This window comes from Trachypithecus francoisi, unplaced genomic scaffold (assembly GCF_009764315.1).
Source record: "Trachypithecus francoisi isolate TF-2019V2 unplaced genomic scaffold, Tfra_2.0 Lachesis_group0, whole genome shotgun sequence".
NCBI classification, from domain to species: domain Eukaryota; kingdom Metazoa; phylum Chordata; class Mammalia; order Primates; family Cercopithecidae; genus Trachypithecus; species Trachypithecus francoisi.
This window is the reverse complement of record NW_022681453.1, coordinates 20,558,811-20,581,392: the sequence shown is the minus strand read 5'-3', so window position 1 is coordinate 20,581,392 and position 22,582 is coordinate 20,558,811. Positions and strand designations below refer to the sequence as shown.

Below are 22,582 nucleotides of genomic sequence, written 5' to 3'. Positions count from 1 at the left end.
TGGCATTGTGGTTTTGACTTACATCTCCCTAATGATTAATGATGCTGAACATCTTTTTATTTTATTCTTTATTTTGATTTTTAGGTCATTCATATGTCTTTCAAGAAATGTCTGTTCAGATCATTTGCCGATTTTTTAATTGTGTTACCTTTTTGTTGTTGAGTTGTAAGAGTTCTTTATATGTTCTGGATATTATACCCTTATCATGTAAATGGTTTGCAAATATTTTCTCCCATTCTCTTGTCTTTTCACTTTTGTGATTGTGTCTGTTGACACACAGGAGTTTTTCATTTTGAATTTCACTTTATCTATTTTTTTCTTTGGTTGCTGATGCTTAAGTGTCATGTCAAATAAACCATTGCCTAATCCAAAATCACAAAGATTTACACCTATGTTTTCTTGTAAGAATTTTATAGTTTAGCTCTTAACATATTTAGATCTTTGATCCAGTTTGAACTAATTTTTGTATATGTGAGGTACATGTAAGGTAGGAGTCCAAATTCATTCTTTGATATGACATATTATCCCAGCACCATATATTGAAAAGATTATTCTTTCCCCATTGAATTGTCTTGGCAACTTTGTTAGAAATCAGTTGACCATAGATGTATGGGTTTATTTCTAGATTCTTTGTTCTATTCCACTCACTTAAATTTCTGTCCTTATGGCAGACCTGGTTAGTTTTGAATCCATTTTTTAGTTAAATATTGACTTATTCCCTGCATTTAAACTTCATAAATACAAAAAGCAATCTGTGTAGTGCAGTACACAGTGTGAAATGACTGTTTCATTGCTTTGCAAATTCCATCTCAGAAGTTTTATAGTTCTGTAATGAATAATTGCTTGTAGAAATTTATTAATCATGTATAATGGGGAATTTGCCAAAGGAGACTCAAAATCTTTTGGTAATAAAATCATTTAAATTTTCTGAATGCTGACTCAAATACTCAAAATTGCTGTTGGTAGTTAATGTTAACTTTTATTTTTCATCTTTTAAGAAATTCTGAGAGAAAATAAGGAAAGAACTATGAAGTCCTTGTATTCCTAGTTCCTAATAGGACATTTTAATAGTATATAGTACTAATTGTTGTTATAGTTAAGAATTTTACTTTTGGGTCTAATTATTTTTTCTAACTTGAGTTTTAAAGAGAAGGGAAACTTAAGCAAGTACATTCATTCTAAACTTGTGTATATAATCTTTAATCTTAGAAGTGCATCTTTATTTTGACTTTTAGGTCAGTGTACACAAGTAGAGTTCCTTGTCCGTAGTACCTCACTTTATCTGCGGTTTTGCTTTTGTATGGTTCTGAGGTCAGAAAATATTAAATGGAAAATTCCAGAAATAAGCACTTCATAAGTTTAAATTGCACACCATTCTGAGTATTGTGATGAAATTCATGCCATCCACCTCTGTCCTATCCAGTCTCACCTGGAACATGAATCATTCCTTTGTTCAGCCTGTCCACACTGTGTACGCCACCTGCCGTTAGTCACTAAGTAGCCATCTCAGTTATCAGATTGACTGTTGTGGTATCACAGTGCTTATGTTCAAATAACCTTATTGTACTTAATAATGGCCTCAAAGCACAGGAGTTGTTATGCTGGCAATTCAAGAAGCTTTAAAGTGCGCCCTTTAAATGAAAAGGTGAAAGTTGTTGACTTAAGAAAGGAAAAAAGAAAGGTATGCTGAGATTGCTAAGATCTACAGTAAGAACAAATCTCCCAGCTGGGCACTATGGTTTAGGCCTGTAATCCCAGCACTTTGAGAGGCCAAGGCAGGAGGATCACTTGAGGCTAGGGGTTTGAGACCAGCCTGGTCTACATAGCAAGACTCTGCCTCCACCAAAAAAAAAAAGAAAAAAAGATGAATCTACTGTTCATGAAATTGTAAAGAAGGAAAAAAAAAAGAAGTTTCTGCTAGTTTTATTGTTGCACCTCAGACTGCAAAAAGTTATAGCCACAGTGCATGAAAAGTGCTTTAGTTAATATGGAAAAGGAATTAAATTTATGGATGGAAGACTTTGGTACTGTCCAAGGTTTCAGGCATCCACTGGGGGTCTTGGAATGTATCCTCCATGGACAAGGGGGCATTACTGTATTATACCATTAGATCTTTGTCTAAATATTACATGACTAATCAGGAAAGAACTAGGAGGCATTTTAACTTATATTTAATTAGTGACAACTTTATGAAGATAGATATTTTGGAAGCTTGTAGAAAGGTTGGAGGATGCAGCTTTGTGAGTATTGAATGGAAGTCTGCTCCAAGTGGAAAGAGTGCCATAAAAGGTGCCCAGTGCATGAGTTGGGGGCATTAAGCTGTCCTTTTATCTGTTCCTTTTTTAAACCAAGTAATTTTATCTTGACAGGATGCAAATTCAATTAAAAAAATATTTTATATGAAAAAGGCTGAAATTGAACATCATGAAATGGCTAAGTCAAGTCTTCGAATGAGGTAGGTTTAAGAAAATGTCTAGGCTGGGCGTGGTGGCTCATGCCTGTAATCCCAGCACTTTGGGAGGCTGAGGTGGGCGGATCATGAGGTCAAGAGATAGAGACCATTCTGGCCAACATGGTGAAACCCTATCTCTACTAAAAATACAAAGATTAGCCAGGCGTGGTAGCATATGCCTGTAGTCCCAGCTACTCAGGAGGCTGAGGCAGGAGAATTGCTTAAACCCAGGAAGTGGGGGTTACAGTGAGCTGAGACCGCACCACTGCACTCCAGCCTGGCGACAGAGCAAGACTGTCTCAAAAACAAAAAAAAGAAAAGAAAATGTCTAAAACCCTTATGCCTTTATAGTTGCTGAATTTTCTAGGTAGTGAAATCAATAAACATAAACACGGTGTGTGTCACATTTAAAGATGATACTTACAGTTGATATTATGATTCTAAAGATAGTAGTAACTCTTAGCCCCTTTGCTGCTGAAGGGCTTCATTTAAAAAGAAACATTTTTAAAAACGTTACATCACTATATACTTTGTACAAATATTATTAATTTGTACAAATATGAATATATATACACACATATGGTATACATTAATATTACACAGAATAGATAATAGTATAGCATTTATATATAATATTAATTGTATATATTCATATTGTCGGTAAGGCTATTTAGCCAGGTATCAGGAGATCCAGTCTCATCCTGGCTTTTCCTTGTACTAGGACTGTGACTTTTTTTTTTTTTTTTTTTTTGAGACAGAGTCTCACTCTGTTGTCCAAGGTGGAGTGTAGTGGCACAATCTCGGCCCGCTGCAACCTCCACCTCCCGGGTTCAAGCAATTCTTCTGCCTTAGCCTCCCGAGTAGCTGGGACTACAGACACACACCACCATGCTCAGCTAATGTTTTTGTATTTTTAGTAGCGACGGGGTTTCACTATTTGGCCAGGCTGGTCTTGAACTCCCAACCTCATGATCCACCCACCTCGGTCTCACGAAGTGCTGGGATTACAGGCGTGAGCTGCCACACCCAGCCAGGACTGTGATCTTGAACTAGTTTTAGTTCTAGGATTGCATTTCCCCCCACCTGAAATGGGAAGGTTGGGTGATGGCTTTCAAAGCTTTCCTCTGGCCTTGACATTGTTTCAGTACCGGTCCTCTGGTCACTGCAGTGACCAAAAGCTCCCCTAGGACCAGCCATGGTCTGTTCTTCCCTACAGAGTCCCTAGGGCCTGAAACAGAATCTGCTGCATAGTAGAAGTTCAGAAGTATTTTAGCATTTCTATTTAGAAGAGAAGAAGATGGTTGTGTGTGTGTTTATTTTTGTTTACCCAGCACTCTAATTTCAGCTACCAAGTTTCTAAGCTTTTTATCTTATCTCTGGATAGGACTCCATCCAATTTGGCTGCAGCCAGACTGACAGGTCCTTCACACAGTAAAGGCAGCCTTGGTGAAGAGAGAAATCCCACTAGCAAGTATTACCGGTGAGAAAAAGAGTGTTTAGTCTGAGAGTTGACTTGTGCTTTTAAAGATAGGCATACTAGTATTTGGCCGGTGGCTATCTTGAAGGAATATTTTTGGGTATAGTTTGGTTGTTACGAAAATCTTTTGTCAAATGGTTTATTTAAAAGGTTGAGTTACTAGGGTGGGCACGGTGGCCCTGTAATCCCAGCACTTTGGGAGGCTGAGGCGTGTGGATCACTTGAGGTCAGGTGTTCGAGACCAGTCTGGCCAACGTGGTGAAACTCCGTCTCTACTAAAAACTATACAAATTAGCTGGGTGTGGTGGTGGGTGCCTGTAATCCCAGCTACTTGGGAGGCTGAGGCAGGAGAATCATTTGCTCGGGAGGCAGAGTTTGCAGTGAGCCAAGATCATGCCACAGCACTCCAGCCAGGGCAACAGAGGAAAACTCCATCTCAAAAAAAAAAAAAAAAGATTGAATTACTAAAGTAGGCCTTACATCACCTCTCAGACGATGCTTAAGCATTGTTTCTCAGGCAGTGTTTAATGTTAGCTACCAATAAAATGTGAGGTTAAATACTAATAGGTTTTTTTAATTCATAATGTAATTTGGGTTTTTTTTTTTGGTTTGTTTGGTTTTTGGGATTTTTTTTGAGAAGAAGTTTTGCTCTCGTTGCCCAGGCTGGAGTGCAGTGGCACAATCTCTGCAACCTCTGCCTCCCAGATTCAAGTAATTCTCCTGCCTCAGCCTCCTGAATAGCTGGGATTATAGATGCCTACTACCTCACCTGGCTAATTTTTTGTATTTGTAGTAGAGACGGGGTTTCACCATGTTGGCCAGGCTGGTCTCAAACTTCTGACCTCAGGTGATCCACCCGCCTCGGCCTCCCAAAGTGCTGGGATTACAGGCATGAGCAACCATGCCCAACCTCATAATAGAATTTGTATTGTAAAATATGAACATCTTAGAATTATCAGCAACTGTGACTGAGTCCTTATTTTCCACTCCCTCTTTTCTAAGAGGAAAAAGTCGTTTTCTTGGCTAAGATTGATTTTGAGAACCATTAAGTACAGAGATAAACTAAGGAGGCAATTGAATAGAAATTATTTTTCTTTTATCTTAACACTTAGTTAACAGTTCCTGTTCCCTGGTAAGTAACCTAATTATTATAACATCCTTCCCTGTCTTCTAAATGCTTTTTTTTTTCTTTGTAGCAATAAAAGAGCAGTACAAGGAGGTCGTTTATCAGCAATTACAATGGCACTTCAGTATGGCTCAGAAAGTGAAGAAGATGCTGCTTTAGCTGGTAGGCATTAGGTTTTGACTAGTGAAATGCCTTCTTAGTGGATCCTTCTGGCTCAATGAAATTGCAGTGATTTTGTTCTGGCCTAGAGTTTGCTGGTGGGAAGTACATGCTATTTTGTTAGATTTGATTGTACTCTGGTTGTCAGACTTACCAAAAGGTTAATGCTTTGTCTTGTCTTAAAATTTGTATTTCGGTAAATAATACATTTGCAAAAATATTGATAACTTAGCAGATCCCGGTTTAAAACCTGTAATGATAAATAGTGAGTACTAGTAAAAGCATCAGAAAATCTCAGAAATCCACATTCATCTTAGATTTTCAGGCTTTAGCTTATATTTTCAGTGTGCTCTAATTTCTTCTCAGTTTGTCTTTCTCTTAATTTTGGTATATTATTTTCCCCTTTACTATAGATTTTTTATGTGTAAAGATAAAATTTGTTTCATTAAATTATTCTGGTATATCCTTTTCTTTTTTTTGAGACGGAGTCTCACTCTGTTGCCCAGGCTGGAGTGCAGTGGCGTGACCTTAGCTCACTGCAATGTCTGCCTCCCGGGTTCAAGCAGTTCTTCTACCTCAGCCTCCTGAGTAGCCGGGACTACAGACATGTGCCACCACGCCTGGCTAATTTTTGTATTTTTAATAGTGACTGGGTTTTATTGTATTGGCCAAGCTGCTCTTGAACTCCTGCCCTTGTGGATCCACCTGCCTCGGCCTCCCAACGTGCTGGGATTACACCACGCCTGGCCTCAATTTCATTATTGAATGTTACACAACAGACTTCTCCAGTTGTATCTTGTTTTTAACTAAATCTCCTATAGAAATTTCATAATCACTATAGACTATTATGTATAATTTTACTTTTTTGAAGCATTGATCTACAGAATTAAGTATTTATTTATTTAAATTGTGCCTGGTCTTATCAGAAATTGAAAAAATATTATCTTGTTGTTAGCATTCTTTTTTGCTGATTATAAAAGTGACACACGACCGGGAACAGTGGCTCACACCTGTGATCTCAGCACTTTGGGAGGCTGAGGTGGGTGGATCACTTGAGGTCAGGAGTTCAAGACCAGCCTGGCCAACATGGTGAAACCCTGTCTCTACTAAAAATACAAAAATTGGCTGGGCATGGTGGTGCACGCCTGTAGTCTCAGCTACTCTGAAGGCTTAGGAGATTCACTTGAACTGAGGAAGTGGAGGCTGCAGTGAACTGAGGAAGTGGAGGCTGCAATGAGCCGAGATCACACCACTGTACTCCAGCCTGGGCAACAGAGGCACTCTGTTTACAGTACAACTCTGTCTCGGGGGAAAAAAAAAAAAAGGTTATATGGCTGGTTACAAGAGACACATCAAATATAAAAACATAAGAAAGTTGAATCTAGAAGGATGGATAAGGCCAGGTGTGGTGACTCACACTCATAATCCCAGCACTTTGGGAGGCCTAGGTAGGAGGATTGCTTGAGCCCAGAAGTTCAAGAACAGCCTGGGCAACATGGCAAAACGCTGTCTCTACAAAAAATACAAAATTTATTCAGGCGTGTTGGTGCATGCCTGTAGTCCCAGCTACTTGGGAGGCTGAGATGGGAGGATCCTGAGCCTAGGGAGGTTGAGGCTGAAGTGATCACACCACTCCACTCCAGCCTGGGCAACAGAGTGAGACCCTATCTCAGAAAATAAATCAATAAAAAATAAAAATAATAAAATTGGGCTTTTGTCTTGAAAAAAAGAAAAGGATGGCTGAAACATACACCAGGTAAACAATAACCAGAGTAGCTACACTGACTTTTGATAAGATGGACTTTCAAATAGAGATATCACACAGATAAAAAGGATTACCTAATGATGATAGAAGGTTAATTTCGTCAGCAAGTTAAATTGTAGAAGAGCTCAAAATATGTAAAACAAGCAGATGAAACTTTACAGAGAAATTCAAAACACTCCCTTAGTCTGGTAGCCCTCTTCTCTCAAGAGCTAAACAGAAAATCAATGAAGATAAAGATTTGAACACACTTCTTCATGTAAGTATTTGTTTCCTATTGCTGCTGACACTGTGCCACAAAGCAATGCAGGCTGGTGCACTGGCTCACACTTGTTATGCCAGCACTTTTAGAGGTTGAGGCAGGAGCATCAGTTGAGTCCAGAAGTTTGAGACCAGCCTGCTCAACATAGAAACACCCTGCCTCGGCCGGGCGCGGTGGCTCAAGCCTGTAATCCCAGCACTTGGGAGGCCGAGACGGGCGGATCACGAGGTCAGGAGATCGAGACCATCCTGGTAACACGGTGAAACCCCGTCTCTACTAAAATATACAAAAAATTAGCCGGGCGAGATGGCGGGCGCCTGTAGTCCCAGCTACTCGGAGGCTGAGGCGAGAGAAGGCGTAAACCCGGGAGGCGGAGCTTGCAGTGAGCTGAGATCGGCCACTGCACTCCAGCCTGGGCGACAGAGCGAGACTCCGTCTCAAAAAAAAAAAAAAAAAAAAAAAAAAAAAAAAAAAAAAAAAGAAACACCCTGCCTCTACAAAAGAAAAAAAATTTTTTTTTGAGGCTGAGTCTCGCTCTGTCGCCCAGGCTGGAGTGCAGTGGCCGGATCTCAGCTCACTGCAAGCTCTGCCTCCTAGGTTTACACCATTCTCCTGCCTCAGCCTCCCGAGTAGCTGGGACTACAGGCGCCCGCCACCTCACCCAGCTAGTTTTTTGTATTTTTTAGTAGAGACGGGGTTTCACCGTGTTAGCCAGGATGGTCTCGATCTCCTGACCTCGTGATCTGCCTGTCTCGGCCTCCCAAAGTGCTGAGATTACAGGCTTGAGCCACCGCGCCCGGCCAAAAAAAAATTTTTTTTTTTTAAGACAGGGTCTCCCTCTGTCACCCAGGCTGGAGCAGTGATGTGATCTTGGCTCCCTGCAACCTCTACCTCTGGGCTCAAGCAATCCTCCCACCTCGGCCTCGCTAGTAGCTGGGACCACAGGTACTTGCTATCACACCTGGCTAATTCTACCAGAAAAATTTAAAAATTAGCCATGTGTAGCTACTCCAGAGGCTGAGATGGGAGGATCATTTGAGCCTGGGAGGTTGAGGCTGCATTGAGTCGTGATCCCACCACTGCACTCCAGCTGTGTCTCCAAAAAAAAGAAAAGAAAGGAAATCTTTAACAGGAAAGATCAATAAAGTCAAAAGTTATTCTGTTAAAACCCTTAATGAAATAAACAAATCTGAGGTGAGATTATCAAGAAGGCATAAATAAACAATATTGGCGGGGAGGAGAGCATACAGAGTTTTAAAAAAGACTGTGTGAGTAGGGCTGGGCTTGGTGGCTCACGCCTGTAATTCCAGCACGTTTGGAGCCTGAGGTGGGCGGATCATCTGAAGTTGGTTGGGAGTTTCAAGACCACCTGGTCAACATGGAGAAACTTTCCCTGTCTCTATTACAAATACAAAATTAGCCGGGCGTGGTGGCACATGCCTGTAATCCTAGCTACTTGGGAGGCTGAGGCAGGAGAATCACCTGAACCCAGGAGGTGGAGGTTGCTGTGAGCCGAGATTGTGTCATTGCACTCCAGCCTGGGCAACAAGAGCAAAACTTTGTCCCCCCTCAAAGAAAAAAAAAGGTGAAAGGTGTGAATACCGTTATGCAGATATATTTAAAAATTTAGATGAACAGATTTCTAGAAAATAAGTGCCTAAAATGGATTCAAGGATAAAAAGGCTGGCTCACACCTATAATGCCAACATTTTGGGAGGCAGAGGCAGGAGGGTCACTTGAGTCCAGGAGTTCAAGACCAGCCTGGGCAACATAGCGAGACCTTACCTCTACAAAAAGAAAAATCAGCTGGTGTGGTATGGTGCATGTCTGTAGTCCTGTCTACTTGGTAGGCTAAGGCAGGAGAATTGCCTGAACCCACGAGTTCAAGTTTGCCATAAGCTATGATTATGCCACTACATTCTAGCCGTAGCAACAGAGCAAGACTCTGTCTCTTAAAGAGAGAATACAAGGTCAGGAATTTGAGACCAGCCTGACCAACATGGTGAAACCCCGTCTCTACTCAAAATAGAAAAATTAGCCAGGTGTGATAGTGCATGCCTGTAATCCCAGCTACTCAGGAGGCTGAGGCAGGAAAATTGCTTGAACTCAGGAGGTGGAGGTTGCGGTGAGCTGAGATCATGCCGTTGCACCCCAGCCTTGGTGGCAGAGCGAGACTTCGTCTCAACAAAAAAAGAATAAAATACAATCTTCCCACATAGAAAACACCAGGCCAAACATTTAAGGAATAGAATTTTAAATAAACTCATGCAGAGAATAGAAAAAGAGCTCCGCAGTTCATTCTGTGACTCTAACATAACCTGTGAATCGAATATAACCTAGACATCAAAGCCAAACAAAATATAAGCACATTGTCTAGCAGTGTATATAAAAGATAGTATATAATGACATAGTTGGGTTTAGGATTAGAAAATATTAAAAAAGTAATATTTACCACAGTAACAAATTATAAGAGTAAAATCATATGATTTGCTCAGCAGATGCATTTAATAACTGTTTCAGTTCCCATTCAAGATAAAAATTATTTGCTAACTAGTAAGAGAGGGGGATATTGACAGAGTATCTCCTTTTTTTCTTTTCTCTTGAGACGGAGTTTCGCTGTTGTTGCCCAGGCTGGAGTGCAGTGGCGTGATCTCTGCTCACTGCAGCCTCCGCCTCCCGGGTTCAAGTGATTCTCCTGCCTCAACTTCCGAGTAGTTGGGATTATAGGTGCCTGTCACCACGCCCGGCTAATTTTTTTTTTTTTTTGTATTTTTAGTAGAGACATGGTTTCGCCATGTTGGCCAGGCTGATCTCGAACTCCTGGCCTCAAATGATCTGCCTGCCTCGGCCTCCCAAAGTACTGGGATTACAAGCATGAACTACTGTGCCCAGCCTCCTTTTTTCTTGAGACTGGGTCTCACTGTGTCACCCAGGCTGGAGTGCAGTGGCGTGATCTCAGCTCACTGCAATCTCCACCTCCCAGGCTCAAGCAGTCTTTCCACGACCACAGGCACATGCCACCACACCCAGCAAATTTTTTATATTTGTGGTAGAGATGGGGTTTCATCATTTTGCCCATACTGGCCTCAAACTCCTGAGCTCAGGCTATCTACCCACCTCTACCTCTCAAACTGTCGGGATTACAGATGTAAGCCACTGTGCCCACCCAAGGGTATCTCCATTTTTAATGGAGAAAAGGTAACAGCATTTCCCTTACCAACAGAAACAAGGTAATACTGTTACCTTTGTTAGTCACAGTACTAGCCAGCCTACAGTGACAGCAATGAAGGTGTAAGAATCAGAAAAAATGTGTAAGGATTACAGTTGACAGTTTTTTTAGAAGATGCCACTTACAGTAGCAACAAAATACATATCTAGGTGTCAATCCAACTGCAGGCTCTTTAGGGGAGAGATCGGAGGTAGTAGAGTCAGAAAGACTAGTTTCAAATTCTTAACCTGCTTCTAGCTCCATGACTCTGGTTCCTAATCCCCTTCAACTGCTTTTATGTGGTGAGTGAACTTGTGCAAGTAATTAAACTCATGTGCCCAGTTTTCCCATTTGAAAAAGAAGTGATACCCATCTTGTGTGGTGGTTTTAGGATTACCTGAGGCTGGTACTTATCAAGCTCTTAACACATAATTGGCCGGGCTCAGTGGCTCATGCCTGTAATCCCAGCACTTTGGGAGGCCGAGACGGGCAGATCACGAGGTCAGGAGATTGAGACCATCCTGGCTAACACAGTGAAACCCCGTCTCTACTAAAAAATATAAAAAATTAGCTGGGCTTGGTGGCGGGCGCCTGTAGTCCCAGCTAATCGGGAGGCTGAGGCAGGAGAATGGCGTGAACCCAGGAGGCGGAGCTTGCAGTGAGCCAAGATCGCGCCACTGCATTCCAGCCTGGGCGACAGAGCGAGACTCCGTCTCAAAAAAAAAAAACAAAAAAACACATAATTAAATTTTTTTTTTTTTTGGAGGCGGAGTCTCACTCTGTTGACCAGGCAGGATTACAAGCGTGAGTCACTGGAGTGCAGTGGCGCTATCCCTGCTTACTACAATCTCCACCTTCTGGTTTCAAGTGATTCTCCTGCCTCAGCCTCCTGAGTAGCTGGGATTACCGTCACTTGCCACCACACCCAGCTAATTGTTTATATTTTTAGTAGAGATGGGGTTTCACCATGTTGGTCAGGCTGGTCTTGAACTACTGGCCTCATGATTTGCCCGCCTTGGCCTCCCAAAGTGCTGGGATTACAGGCGTGAGTCACCGTGCCCAGCCTAAATTCTTTTTTTTTTTTTTTTTTTTTTTTTTTGAGACGGAGTCTGGCTCTGTCACCCAGGCTGGAGCGCAGTGGCCGGATCTCAGCTCACTGCAAGCTCCGCCTCCCGGGTTCACGCCATTCTCCTGCCTCAGCCTCCTGAGTAGCTGGGACTACAGGCGCCCGCCACCTCGCCCGGCTAGATTTTTGTATTTTTTTAGTAGAGACGGGGTTTCACCGTGTTAGCCAGGATGGTCTCGATCTCCTGACCTCGTGATCCACCCGTCTCGGCCTCCCAAAGTGCTGGGATTACAGGCTTGAGCCACCGCGCCCGGCCTTAAATTCTTAATAAATGATTGTTGTTCTTACCTGGGAGTATGTAGCAACTGTATGTGTATTCTGATCCATCAAGAAAAATTTAAATTATGGTTCTTATACACTGTTTAGGAGTTTGGGGAAATGAGCAACATATTTTTTATTTTTATAAAAATATATACGTTTTGTTTGCTTTGGTGTTTTTATGATTTCCTTCTACCTAAAAATTCCCTCAGCAAGGGAATATCCTCAGGGATGTTTCAAATCAGTGGGCAAAGTCACAGAGACTTAAGGCTAAATTATGTCTGATAGAATCAGCCCAATCTAGGCCGGGTGCGGTGGCTCACGCCTGTAATCCCAGCACTTTGGGAGGCCAAGGTGGGTGGATCACAAGGTCAGGAGATCGAGATCATCCTGGCTAACATGGTGAAACCTTGTCTCTACTAAAAATAAAAAAATTTTAAAAATCAGCCTGGCATAGTGGCACACACCTGTAGTCCCAGCTACTCGGGAGGCTGAGACAGGAGAATCATTTGAACTCAGAAGGCAGAAGTTGCAGTGAGCCGAGATCACGCCACTGCACTCCAGCCTGGTGACAGAGTAAGACCCCCATCTCAAAAAAAATAAATAAGTGAATAAATAAATAAATAAAAAAGAATCAGCCCAATCAAATTTATGCTATCCTAAACTTCATGTTACTGTTTTAGTTCTGGGATCTCTGAATGGTTACTTGCTCCTTTTGGCCAGGCATAGCAAACAGTCTCTGAAGAAAGCACATTTGAAAAAGAAACTGTTTTGCAACCTTTAAAACTAGTGTACTTTTACTATTTAATATTCTATTTCTATGTAATATTTCTCTAAACTTGCAATTATGTTAAACATTTTTAGCCTTATCTTTAATAAACATTAGAGAGCTTTTTTGTGTTTGTTTTTTAGATGGAATCTTGCTCTGTCACCCAGGCTAGAGTACAGTGGTGTGATCTCTGCTCACTGCAACCTGTGCCTCCTGGGTTTAAGCAATTCTCCTGCCTCAGCCTCCTGAGTAGCTGGGATTACAAGCGCACACCACCATGCCCAGCTGATTTTTGTATTTTTAGTAGAGACAGGGTTCACCGTGTTGGCCAGGCTGGTCTTGAACTCCTGACCTTGTGATTCACCCTCCTTGGCCTCTCAAAGTGCTGAGATTACAGGTGTGAGCCATCACACCCAAGCCTTAGAGACTTTTTTTTTTTTAAGTAATTATTCCCTTTATCTTAGAATTTTTTTTTAAAAGGGCCAGACGTGGCGGCCCACACCTGTAATCCCAGCACTTTAGGAGTCTGAGGCTGGCAGATCTCCTGAGCTCAGGAGCTTGAGACCAGCCTGGGCAACATGACGAAACCCCATCTCTACTGAAAAATCCAAAAATTAGCTGAGTGTGGTGGTGTGCGCCTGTCGTCTTAGCTACTCGGGAGACTGATCTGGGAGAATTGCTTGAGTCCCAGAGGCAGAGGCTGCAGTGAGCCAAGATCGTGCCCTTGCACTCCAGCCTGGGTGACAAAGCCAGACCCTATCTCAAAAATAATAGTAATAATAATTTTCAAATGTATTTAGTTCAGTCTGGAAGTTTGTTAAATGAACTTTAAAGTGTGGTTCTTTATTCATCTCATTCTTCCCTTTATAAATACTTTTTTTGTCTTTCCAGCTGCACGTTATGAAGAGGGAGAGTCAGAAGCAGAAAGCATCACTTCCTTTATGGATGTTTCAAATCCTTTTTATCAGCTTTATGACACAGTTAGGAGTTGTCGGAATAACCAAGGGCAGCTAATAGCTGAACCTTTTTTCCATTTGCCTTCAAAGAAAAAATACCCTGATTATTACCAGCAAATTAAAATGCCCATATCACTACAACAGATCCGGTAAGATGTCTTCTGCATTATTCAGTATAATTTTATTTTGTTGTGGTTGAGCCTGCACATAATGTATTCCTTCCTAAAATGGATAAGGATATTAAAGGTAAAAATGGTGTTTTTTTTTTTAACCTCAAATTTTAATTGTTCATTACCTTTTTTTTTTTGAAGATGGAGTCTCACTCTGTTGCCAGGCTGGAGTGCAGTGACATGATCTCTGCTCACTGCAACCTCCACCTCCTGGATTCAGGTGATTCTCTTGCCTCAGCCTTCTGAGTAGCTGGGACTACAGGCGCGCACCACCATGCCAAGTTAATTTTTGTATTTTTATTTGAGACTGGATTTCACCACTTTGACCAGGATGGTCTTGATCTCCTGACCTCATGATCTACCCACCTCTGCCTCCCAAAGTGCTGGGATTACAGGCGTGAGCCTGTGCACCCGGCCTTAACTGTTCATTATCTTATAACTGAACAAAGTACAAAAATCTTTCAGCCTACATCTTTTTTTTTTTTTTTGAGATGGAGTCTTGCTCTGTCGCCCAGGCTGGAGTGCAGTGGCCGGATCTCAGCTCACTGCAAGCTCCACCTCCCGGGTTTACGCCATTCTCCTGTCTCAGCCTCCAGAGTAGCTGGGACTACAGGTGCCTGCCACCTCGCCCGGCTAGTTTTTTGTATTTTTAGCAGAGACAGGGTTTCACCGTGTTAGCCAGGATGGTCTTGGTCTCCCGACCTCGTGATCCGCCCGTCTCGGCCTCCCAAATTGCTGGGATTACAGGCTTGAGCCACTGTGCCCGGCCTAGCCTACATCTTTTATTAATATTTTAATTATGACAGTCTGTATTTAAGTTCTGTATCTATAGTTGAAACCCCAGGATAAGCATAGTCAGTTCCTGGAGAATTCATTAACTGAAACCATTCCAGAAAGATGATTCATCTTGTTCTCTTTTTCTGTTTAGAGAATGTTAAAGTGATCATTGGGCTACCAGACAGAATACTTAAATCACAATAGTATCATTAAAAATAGTAGGATGTCTCAACCACAAAAAAACAACCCAATTCAGAAATGAGCAAAGGACTTGAGTGGACCTTTCTCCAGAGAAAATATACAGCTGGCTAATAAGCACATGAAAAGATGCTCACCATCACTAGTTATTAGGGAAATGCAGTTCAAAACTGTTGTGTGACACCACTTCACACTCATTAGGATGGTTACTTTAAAAAAATTATTATTATTATTATTGGTGTGTATGTGGAGAAATTGGAACCTCTGTGCAGATAGTGGGAATGTAAAATGGTGTAGACACTGTGGAAAACAGTGTGGCAGTTCCTCAAAAAATTAAACATAGAATTATCATATGATTAAGAAATTCCATTTTGCATATGCACCCCAAAGAAATGAAAGCAGGGTCTCAAAGAGGGATTTGTAAACCTATGTTCACAGCAGCAGCATTCACAATAGCTAAAACATGGAAGCAATTCAAGTGTCCATCAAGAGATGAGGGGATATGCAAAATGTTGTGTACATACAATGGAATATTATTCAACCTTGAAAATAAATTTTGAAATGCTCTAACATAGATGAAGCTTGAGGACATTATGCTAAATGAAATAACCCAGTCACAAAAGACAAATACTGTATACTTCTATTGATAGGAGTATAGGTGTAGTCAGAAGTCATAGAGACATAGACACTGATCCAGAACTTAAAAAAAAGTAAAATAGAATGGTAGTTGCCAGAGACTAGGGGAAGAGGGAAACGGGAAGTTACTGTTTAATGGGTATAGAGTGTCAGTCTTACAAAATGAAAAGAGTTCTAGAGATGGATGGTCATGTTAATTGCACAGCATTATGGATGTATTTTATACTACGGAACTGTAAACTTAAAAATGATCAAGGTAGGCTGGGTGCAGTGGCTCACACCTATAATCCCAGCACTTTGGGTCGCCAAGGTGGGCAAATCACTTGAGGTCAGGAGTTTGAGATTAGCCTGGCCAACATTGTGAAACCCCGTCTCTACTAAAAATACAAAAATTAGCCAGGTGTGGTGGTGGGAGCCACTAATCCTAGCTACTCGGGAGGCTGAGGTAGGAGAATTGCTTGAACCTGGAAGGCGGAGGGATCCTTCTGCCTCAGCCTCCAAGTAGCTGGAACCACAGACACGTGCCACCATGCCCGGCTAATTTTTTAAAAGTGTTTTTGTAGAGACTGAGTCTTGCTTGTTGCCCAGGTCTTGAATTTCTGGCCTCAAATAATCCTCTCACCTCAGCCTTCCAAAATATTGAGATTACAGGTGTGAGCCACCATACCCGGCCTTTTAAAATCTCTTCTGTGAAAGCGAAAAAAATCCGTAATGTCATGGAGTATATTTTTGGACTCTGTATGATATCTGTGAAAGTCAAAAACCCCAATTTCCAGATAGACACAAAATTCATGAGCTTTTAATTTATTTTTAAATAGATCCTGACCTAATTTCTGTTTCTGTAAAAACAGAAAGCAGGGTCTCAAAGAGGTATTTGTAAACCTATGTTCACAGCAGCAGCATTCACAATAGCTAAAATTTCTGTTTCTGTAAAAAGCAGAACAGGTGACCATTCCCAAAGAATCATAAAAATTCAAAACATTCAAAGGAATAAATATCTTTAAGAAAAGTTAACCAAAAATCTTAAGTTGGAATCAAATGAATGTGTTCAAAATCACTTGGTTTGCCTTCCATCTTTTAATCAATCTCTGTGAATTTTGATATTACCTGTACATTCCAAGCTCCTTTCTTACGTTATAAATTTTTGAAGATATTTATTGTTTTCAGGAAATCAATAAAAATTCTTAGACTTTTTGGTATAAAGAACAGAAAAACAGTTTAATTGGTTCTGCTGTGCCCTCTTGTTTATTTAAATTAAAAATAAATTTAAAAATATCAGAAGTTGGCCAGGGAGGTGGCTCACATCTGGAATCCCAGCACTTTGGGAGCCTGATGCGGGAGGATCGCTTGAACGTGGGAGATGGAGGTTGCAGTGAGCCAAGATCACGCCACTGCACTCCAGCCTGGGTAACAGAGTAAGACCCTGTCTCAACAAAAAGGAAGAAGTAATATTATAAAATATGATGCTTTATAGCAAAAACCCAGATAGAGTCAAGAAGCAGATAAAACTACCTTAGCTAAGTAACAGTAAGTTGGCTTCACAGCAGATAATTAAGCTTCCAAATAGTAGGAATTAAAATTCTTGTGCTTGCTGGATTCTAGGAAATAAGGCTGGCTAGCAAAGTATGTTTCATGCTTGTGCATTTGTAACTTTTGTTTTCACCATTTGATCAGTAAGATTATATATATATATAATATATATATATATATATTATATATATATATAATATATATATTATATATTATATATATATATATATATATATTTTTTTTTTTTTTTTTTTTTTTTTTTTTAATAGAGACAGGGTTTTGCCATGTTGCCCAGGCTGGCCTCAAACTCCTGAGCTCAAACAGTCTGCCCGCCTTGACCTCCCAAAGTGCTGGGATTACAGGCATGAATCACCACGCCTGGCCTTGATCAGTAGGATTTACGGTCCTTTTATTTAATCCAGACTTTGGAGGTCCTGTATACAAGTAGGATACAGAAAATTAGTTTATTTGGTCTTATTAAAATAACATGGAAATTAAGACTGACATTCATTAGGGAAATAGCCTAGAAATATGTCTTTTATATTCTTTGCCTTGAGAAAAGGTAGTGATAGTCTTGCAGATGTTAAGAAGTTCCCTGTTCAAATTTATGAACAATTTTTGTTCTTGGTTTCCTTTCTCCTTCATTCTTTTTTTTTTAATTATTTAAATAGTCTTACTACAGTAGCTTAGTTCAAAAGTAGATAAATTCTTAGCCAGCTCAGTCCCCTGCCAGTACAGCCTTCCTCCAAGGTGAAATTTTCTAATATAAACTTTGCTTTAAGTCAGTAATATCTCTCCTTCCCTTTCTAATTTATGACAATTGTGTGGCACACAGGGGAGAGTAAGGAATAGGGAAGTTATTGAAGCCCAGCACACTAAAGTTCTGAAGGGTCACCTATTATATCTGATATTGCTGCCTTCCGAGGATTGTGAGCCAGTGGTGCCTGACAGGAGCCTTACTGTGCCTACGATCCCTTCCATTGTGGTCTACAGAGCAACAGGGAAGTCTAGGGGCAGTGCTATTCAACAGAACTTTCTGCAATGATGAAAATGTTTATCGTCAATATTCCAGTGTGATAGACAGTAGTCACATGTGGCTATTGAACACTGGAAATGTGGCTAGTGCAGTTAAGGAATTAGATTTTAAGTTTTATTTAATTTTAATTTAAATAGCCACACATGGCTAGTGGCTATTATATTGTACAGTGTACCCCTAGAAAGATCTGTTGGCAGAAGGAAGATAGTTGAGTTTCCCCAAAAGCAACAAAAATGGAAAAGTAAGCAGGAACTAGATAGTGTGTACTCCATATGCTACCTTCTGCTGTACTCGGATTTGTCCCCCCTATTTTTTTTTTCTTTTTCCTCCCCTACTACCCTTGATTAATAGTAATCTGATAAATATCTGCAGGTTTATTATTCGTTGTCATTTGCAAGTTTGGGTTTTCTGTCTATTTGAGGGTGTTGAGAACATCTAGCATTCCACCCTTTGAGTTGACGGGAATAAGTGTGAGGCTGTAATTTGAACTCTAGGTGCTAGCTACACAACCTGGTACTGAGAGCTGAATTTGTTCTTAGTTGTTATTTGCTTCATCACAGAGTTGTTCTCTAATATTCATCTGTTGGAGCACAACACAGAATCTGAATATGATTTTGGTAAATTTTAAATAAAACATGCAGATGCCATTCTTTTTTTTTTTTTTTTTTTTGAGACGGAGTCTGGCTCTGTTGCCCAGGCTGGAGCGCAGTGGTGCGATCCCAACTCACTGCAAGCTCCGCCTCCCGGGTTCACGCCATTCTCCTGCCTCAGCCTCCCGAGTAGCTGGGACTACAGGCACCTGCCACAACACATGGCTAATTTTCTGTATTTTTAGTAGAGACGGGGTTTCACTGTGTTAGCCAGGATGGTCTCCATCTCCTGACCTCGTGATCCACCTGTCTCGGCCTCCCAAAGTGCTGGGATTACAGGCGTGAGCCTCTGCGCCCGTCTGTGCAAATGCCATTCTAAGAGAAAATGTATTTATTCTGTGAAGCTGTTTATACATGTTATTGTTAACTATCTTTGTGATTTTGGTGGTTAACATGCAAATGCTACAGTCAAAAGATTTAAAGTCTGTCCTGTCTAAATCCATATAGTGTTACAGCAAATAGTGACTCTACTTTGTACAAAGTACAGAAGGTCTTTATGATAGTAGATACAATAAAAATGATTGTGTTTAAGTGAGATACTTGAAATCTTAAGACTTAAGTAAAAATCCCAGCTTTAAGCTGTCATTTGTTATGTGTTTATGTTGGAAGAATAGAAGTGAATGGACTCTGACATATCTGTCTCTCTTTTACCATCATAAGACCACTCTTTATTGTTTATAAATACTTTGCACTATCAGTACTGTCTCTTTAACCCTTATGAACTAGAATGGTCTTTTGTTTTCAGAAATGGGTAGATCACCGTGATTCTTCATTGAGGTCACTTAAAACCTCCCTATTTTTCGTACCTTCATAAGATTCACTTATTAACTATTATCAGGATTTTTCCATTAGGGTTTTTTCCAAGTAGAATATTTGCTTTGTAAATGACCACTTTACTAGGTCCTCTTATTATTTCTTACAGTGTTTTAGTTTATTCTTTTGGATTTTCAAGTAAATTGTCATATTATCTTAATGTAATGGTGCTTTTGCCTCCTTACTTTGTATCTCAAAAGTCATTTTTAATTTCCTAATCAGTATTACCAGTGAAGATACCATCTAGTGCTTTTTAAGATTTTGCATTGGACTTTCAGGAAGAACGTTTCATAATTTTCTTTTTTTTTTTTTTTTTGAGACGGAGTCTCGCTCTGTCGCCCAAGCTAGAGTGCAGTGGCCGGATCTCAGCTCACTGCAAGCTCTGCCTCCCGGGTTCACGCCATTCTCCTGCCTCAGCCTCCCGAGTAGCTGGGACTACAGGCGCCCGCCACCTCGCCCGGCTAGTTTTTTGTACTTTTTAGTAGAGACGGGGTTTCACTGTGTTAGCCAGGATGGTCTCGATCTCCTGACCTTGTGATCCGCCCGCCTCGGCCTCCCAACAGAAAATTCTAACAATTTATTTGTCTTTCACAGAACAAAGCTGAAGAATCAAGAATATGAAACTTTAGATCATTTGGAATGTGATCTGAATTTGATGTTTGAAAATGCCAAACGCTATAATGTGCCCAATTCAGCCATCTACAAGCGAGTTCTAAAATTGCAGCAAGTTATGCAGGTTTGATTTGTTGTTTTTGCTGAGTTTGTTGTATATATGATTAAAATAATTTTGCATGTTTTGAGTGTGTTCTAGTAAGATGTGTGATTCCCCCCCACCCTTAGCAGTAATATTACATCATTTGGCTGGGTGCGATGGCTCACATCTGTAATCACAGCACTTTGGGAGGCCAAGTTGGGAGAATCACTTGAGCTCAGGAGTTCAAGACCAGCCTGGACAGCGTAACGAGACCCCCATCTCTACAAAAACTGCAAAAATTAGCCGGTCCTGATGGCACATGCCTGTAGTCCCAGCTACTCAGGACGCTGCGGTGGGAAGATTTCTTGAGCCTGGGAGGTGGAGGTTGCAGTGAGCCGAGATTGTGCCACTGCACTCCAGCTTGGGTAACCGAGTGAGACCCTGTCTCAAACAAACAAACAATATATATATATATATATACACACACACACACACATATAGAGAGAGTTTATATGTTATACTTACATATTATAATATGTATTTATTATGTATTTCATCCACAAGTACTGCTGAATATTTTTTTGGAGTTGTCATGGCTATATAGAGTGGAAATAATAGTTGAGATGGGGTTAGCTTTCTGACTGGAGGAAGCAGGGATTGGTCCCTGTACAGTTATTTTGGGATTCTCATGAAGTCAGCCTCCAATCACAGATGATATTCCATCATTTAGAGTTTATTCCTGTGGTTCTAGACTTTGTTAAGGTAGGACTGATTCTATGAGAAAGGACATCTGAAAGCGAATTAATCTTTGTATATTGTCTGTAAATTTATCAGATCCTTTCTGAGAACCCTTGGAAGGATGTCTCAGGTCATGGTTCATCTACAGGTTTTGAGATGAAAAGGTAGATATGAAATACAAATTGGGTCTGTCTGACAGCTTTTGGTAGAATCTTTTTGGAAAGGCAAATCTCTGAACAAGGAAGCAACAAAGGCAATTTTAGATCACCCATACAGTCTTCATTTTATATGATTAACACTGAACCTTAGTGCTAAGTCTTTCAGGTGTTACCTTTTTCGTACTCTGTACATTCCCTAAGCCTGCTGTGCTTGGACTTTCAGCTCTGTTTGGCAGAGGGCCTTTAAAAATGCATGTGTTGAAAAGTAGATCTTCTTTCACTTCTTGCATTAAACTTTATTCTTAGCCACACTGCCCCTTAGAAGTCAGAAGTACCAAAGGCCCTCTTTGAGTTGGTTTTGCTTAAATAGGACCAGAGCAGGATGCTTCTACAACTTGCCTAGCCATTTTTTAGCCTACTCTTTTTGTCATGCAGGCTTTTGTTAACATTAGTTATTGAAAATGTTTAATGACTCTTTCATTTTGTACATCCTGCGTGTGATTGTATTTTTCTGAGTGAATCCGATATGTCTAGCTCTTTAACATTCATATATTCAGAGGAGTGTTTGGCAGCATGAGCTCGACTCCTGAGATCTGCTCTGTTTTAGGCAAAGAAGAAAGAGCTTGCCAGGAGAGACGATATTGAGGACGGAGACAGCATGATCTCTTCAGCCACCTCTGATACTGGTAGTGCCAAAAGAAAAAGGTATATACTCTTCTTATAGCTGAGGACATCTCAGTTCCTATTTATTTTGTTTTAGATAGGTGAAGAAAATATATATTTTTTAAGCTATCAAGTTGTAAGCTCTAAATATATGGTAATGTGTTGTCTTTTAAAATTCATTTGCAATTGGATGATTAGCTTTTTTTTGTAAAAGTGCCATGTTACTTTTAGATGACCCAGATGAAAATGACTACTACATACGTAGCTTGGCAAAACATGTTATTCTTTTTGCCATCTGGGGTTTTTTTGTGTGTTTTTTTTTTTTTTTTTTTTTTTTTTTTTTTTTAAGAATGCCACTTAAATCTAACTTGGATAATTTCTACATGGTGAATTACAAAGATGCAATTTGAATTAGGAAAGGTAAGCAGAAATTTGATACTACCACTGCAGTGAGGTAAGCCATTGGGTCCTACCGTTTGTCCTTGTTCACCTCATCTTTGTTTGCCATTATAAGAATGTCAGATTATAAAATAACAAATCATAACTTCTTATAGCTCATAAAATGTTGAGCTAGATTTTTGGGTTTTTTTCCTATCTAACCTTTCTCTCAAGTTCCCTAACCTTTTCTCCTCATGGGTTTTGTGGAAGGGGATCTTCCTGTGAGATTCCGAAGCTGGGATCCTATAAGGAATTTTGCAAGACTGTCTCTCACCATACAGAGTTTCTCTCGCCTGATCGTTGTGGAACACTGTATTCTCCTTTAATTGTGACTGCCTCACCATCTTTGCAGCAATAGTCAATCCAGGGAAGATACCTTCAATAAGGAATAAGCTAATCACTAGTAGCAAGGCTTGGCAGATTCAAAGTTGAATGAAGTCTTTAGTAACTGTTGACACAGTCTGTATATGCGTTAAGAGATCCACTAAGAAGAATTTAAAAAGTAGTTTAGAAAAGAGAAGCTGTC

At 40.5% G+C, this 22,582-nt stretch overlaps 1 protein-coding gene across 35 annotated transcripts in view; it reads left to right on the top strand.

Moving 5' to 3' along the window:
- Positions 1-22,582, top strand: part of PBRM1 (polybromo 1) — a 152,136-nt gene that overhangs the window by 39,056 nt on the left and 90,498 nt on the right. For 31 of the 35 annotated variants that reach the window (XM_033210031.1, XM_033210004.1, XM_033210035.1 and 28 more), the window contains 6 exons: positions 2,370-2,455; positions 3,837-3,932; positions 5,126-5,217; positions 13,491-13,704; positions 19,960-20,101; positions 21,563-21,660. In XM_033210031.1, the coding sequence (XP_033065922.1) occupies positions 2,370-2,455; positions 3,837-3,932; positions 5,126-5,217; positions 13,491-13,704; positions 19,960-20,101; positions 21,563-21,660 (728 nt within the window). The remainder of the gene's footprint in view (positions 1-2,369; positions 2,456-3,836; positions 3,933-5,125; positions 5,218-13,490; positions 13,705-19,959; positions 20,102-21,562; positions 21,661-22,582) is intronic. The other 4 variants (XM_033210036.1, XM_033210055.1, XM_033210045.1 and 1 more) reach the window with 1 other exon arrangement.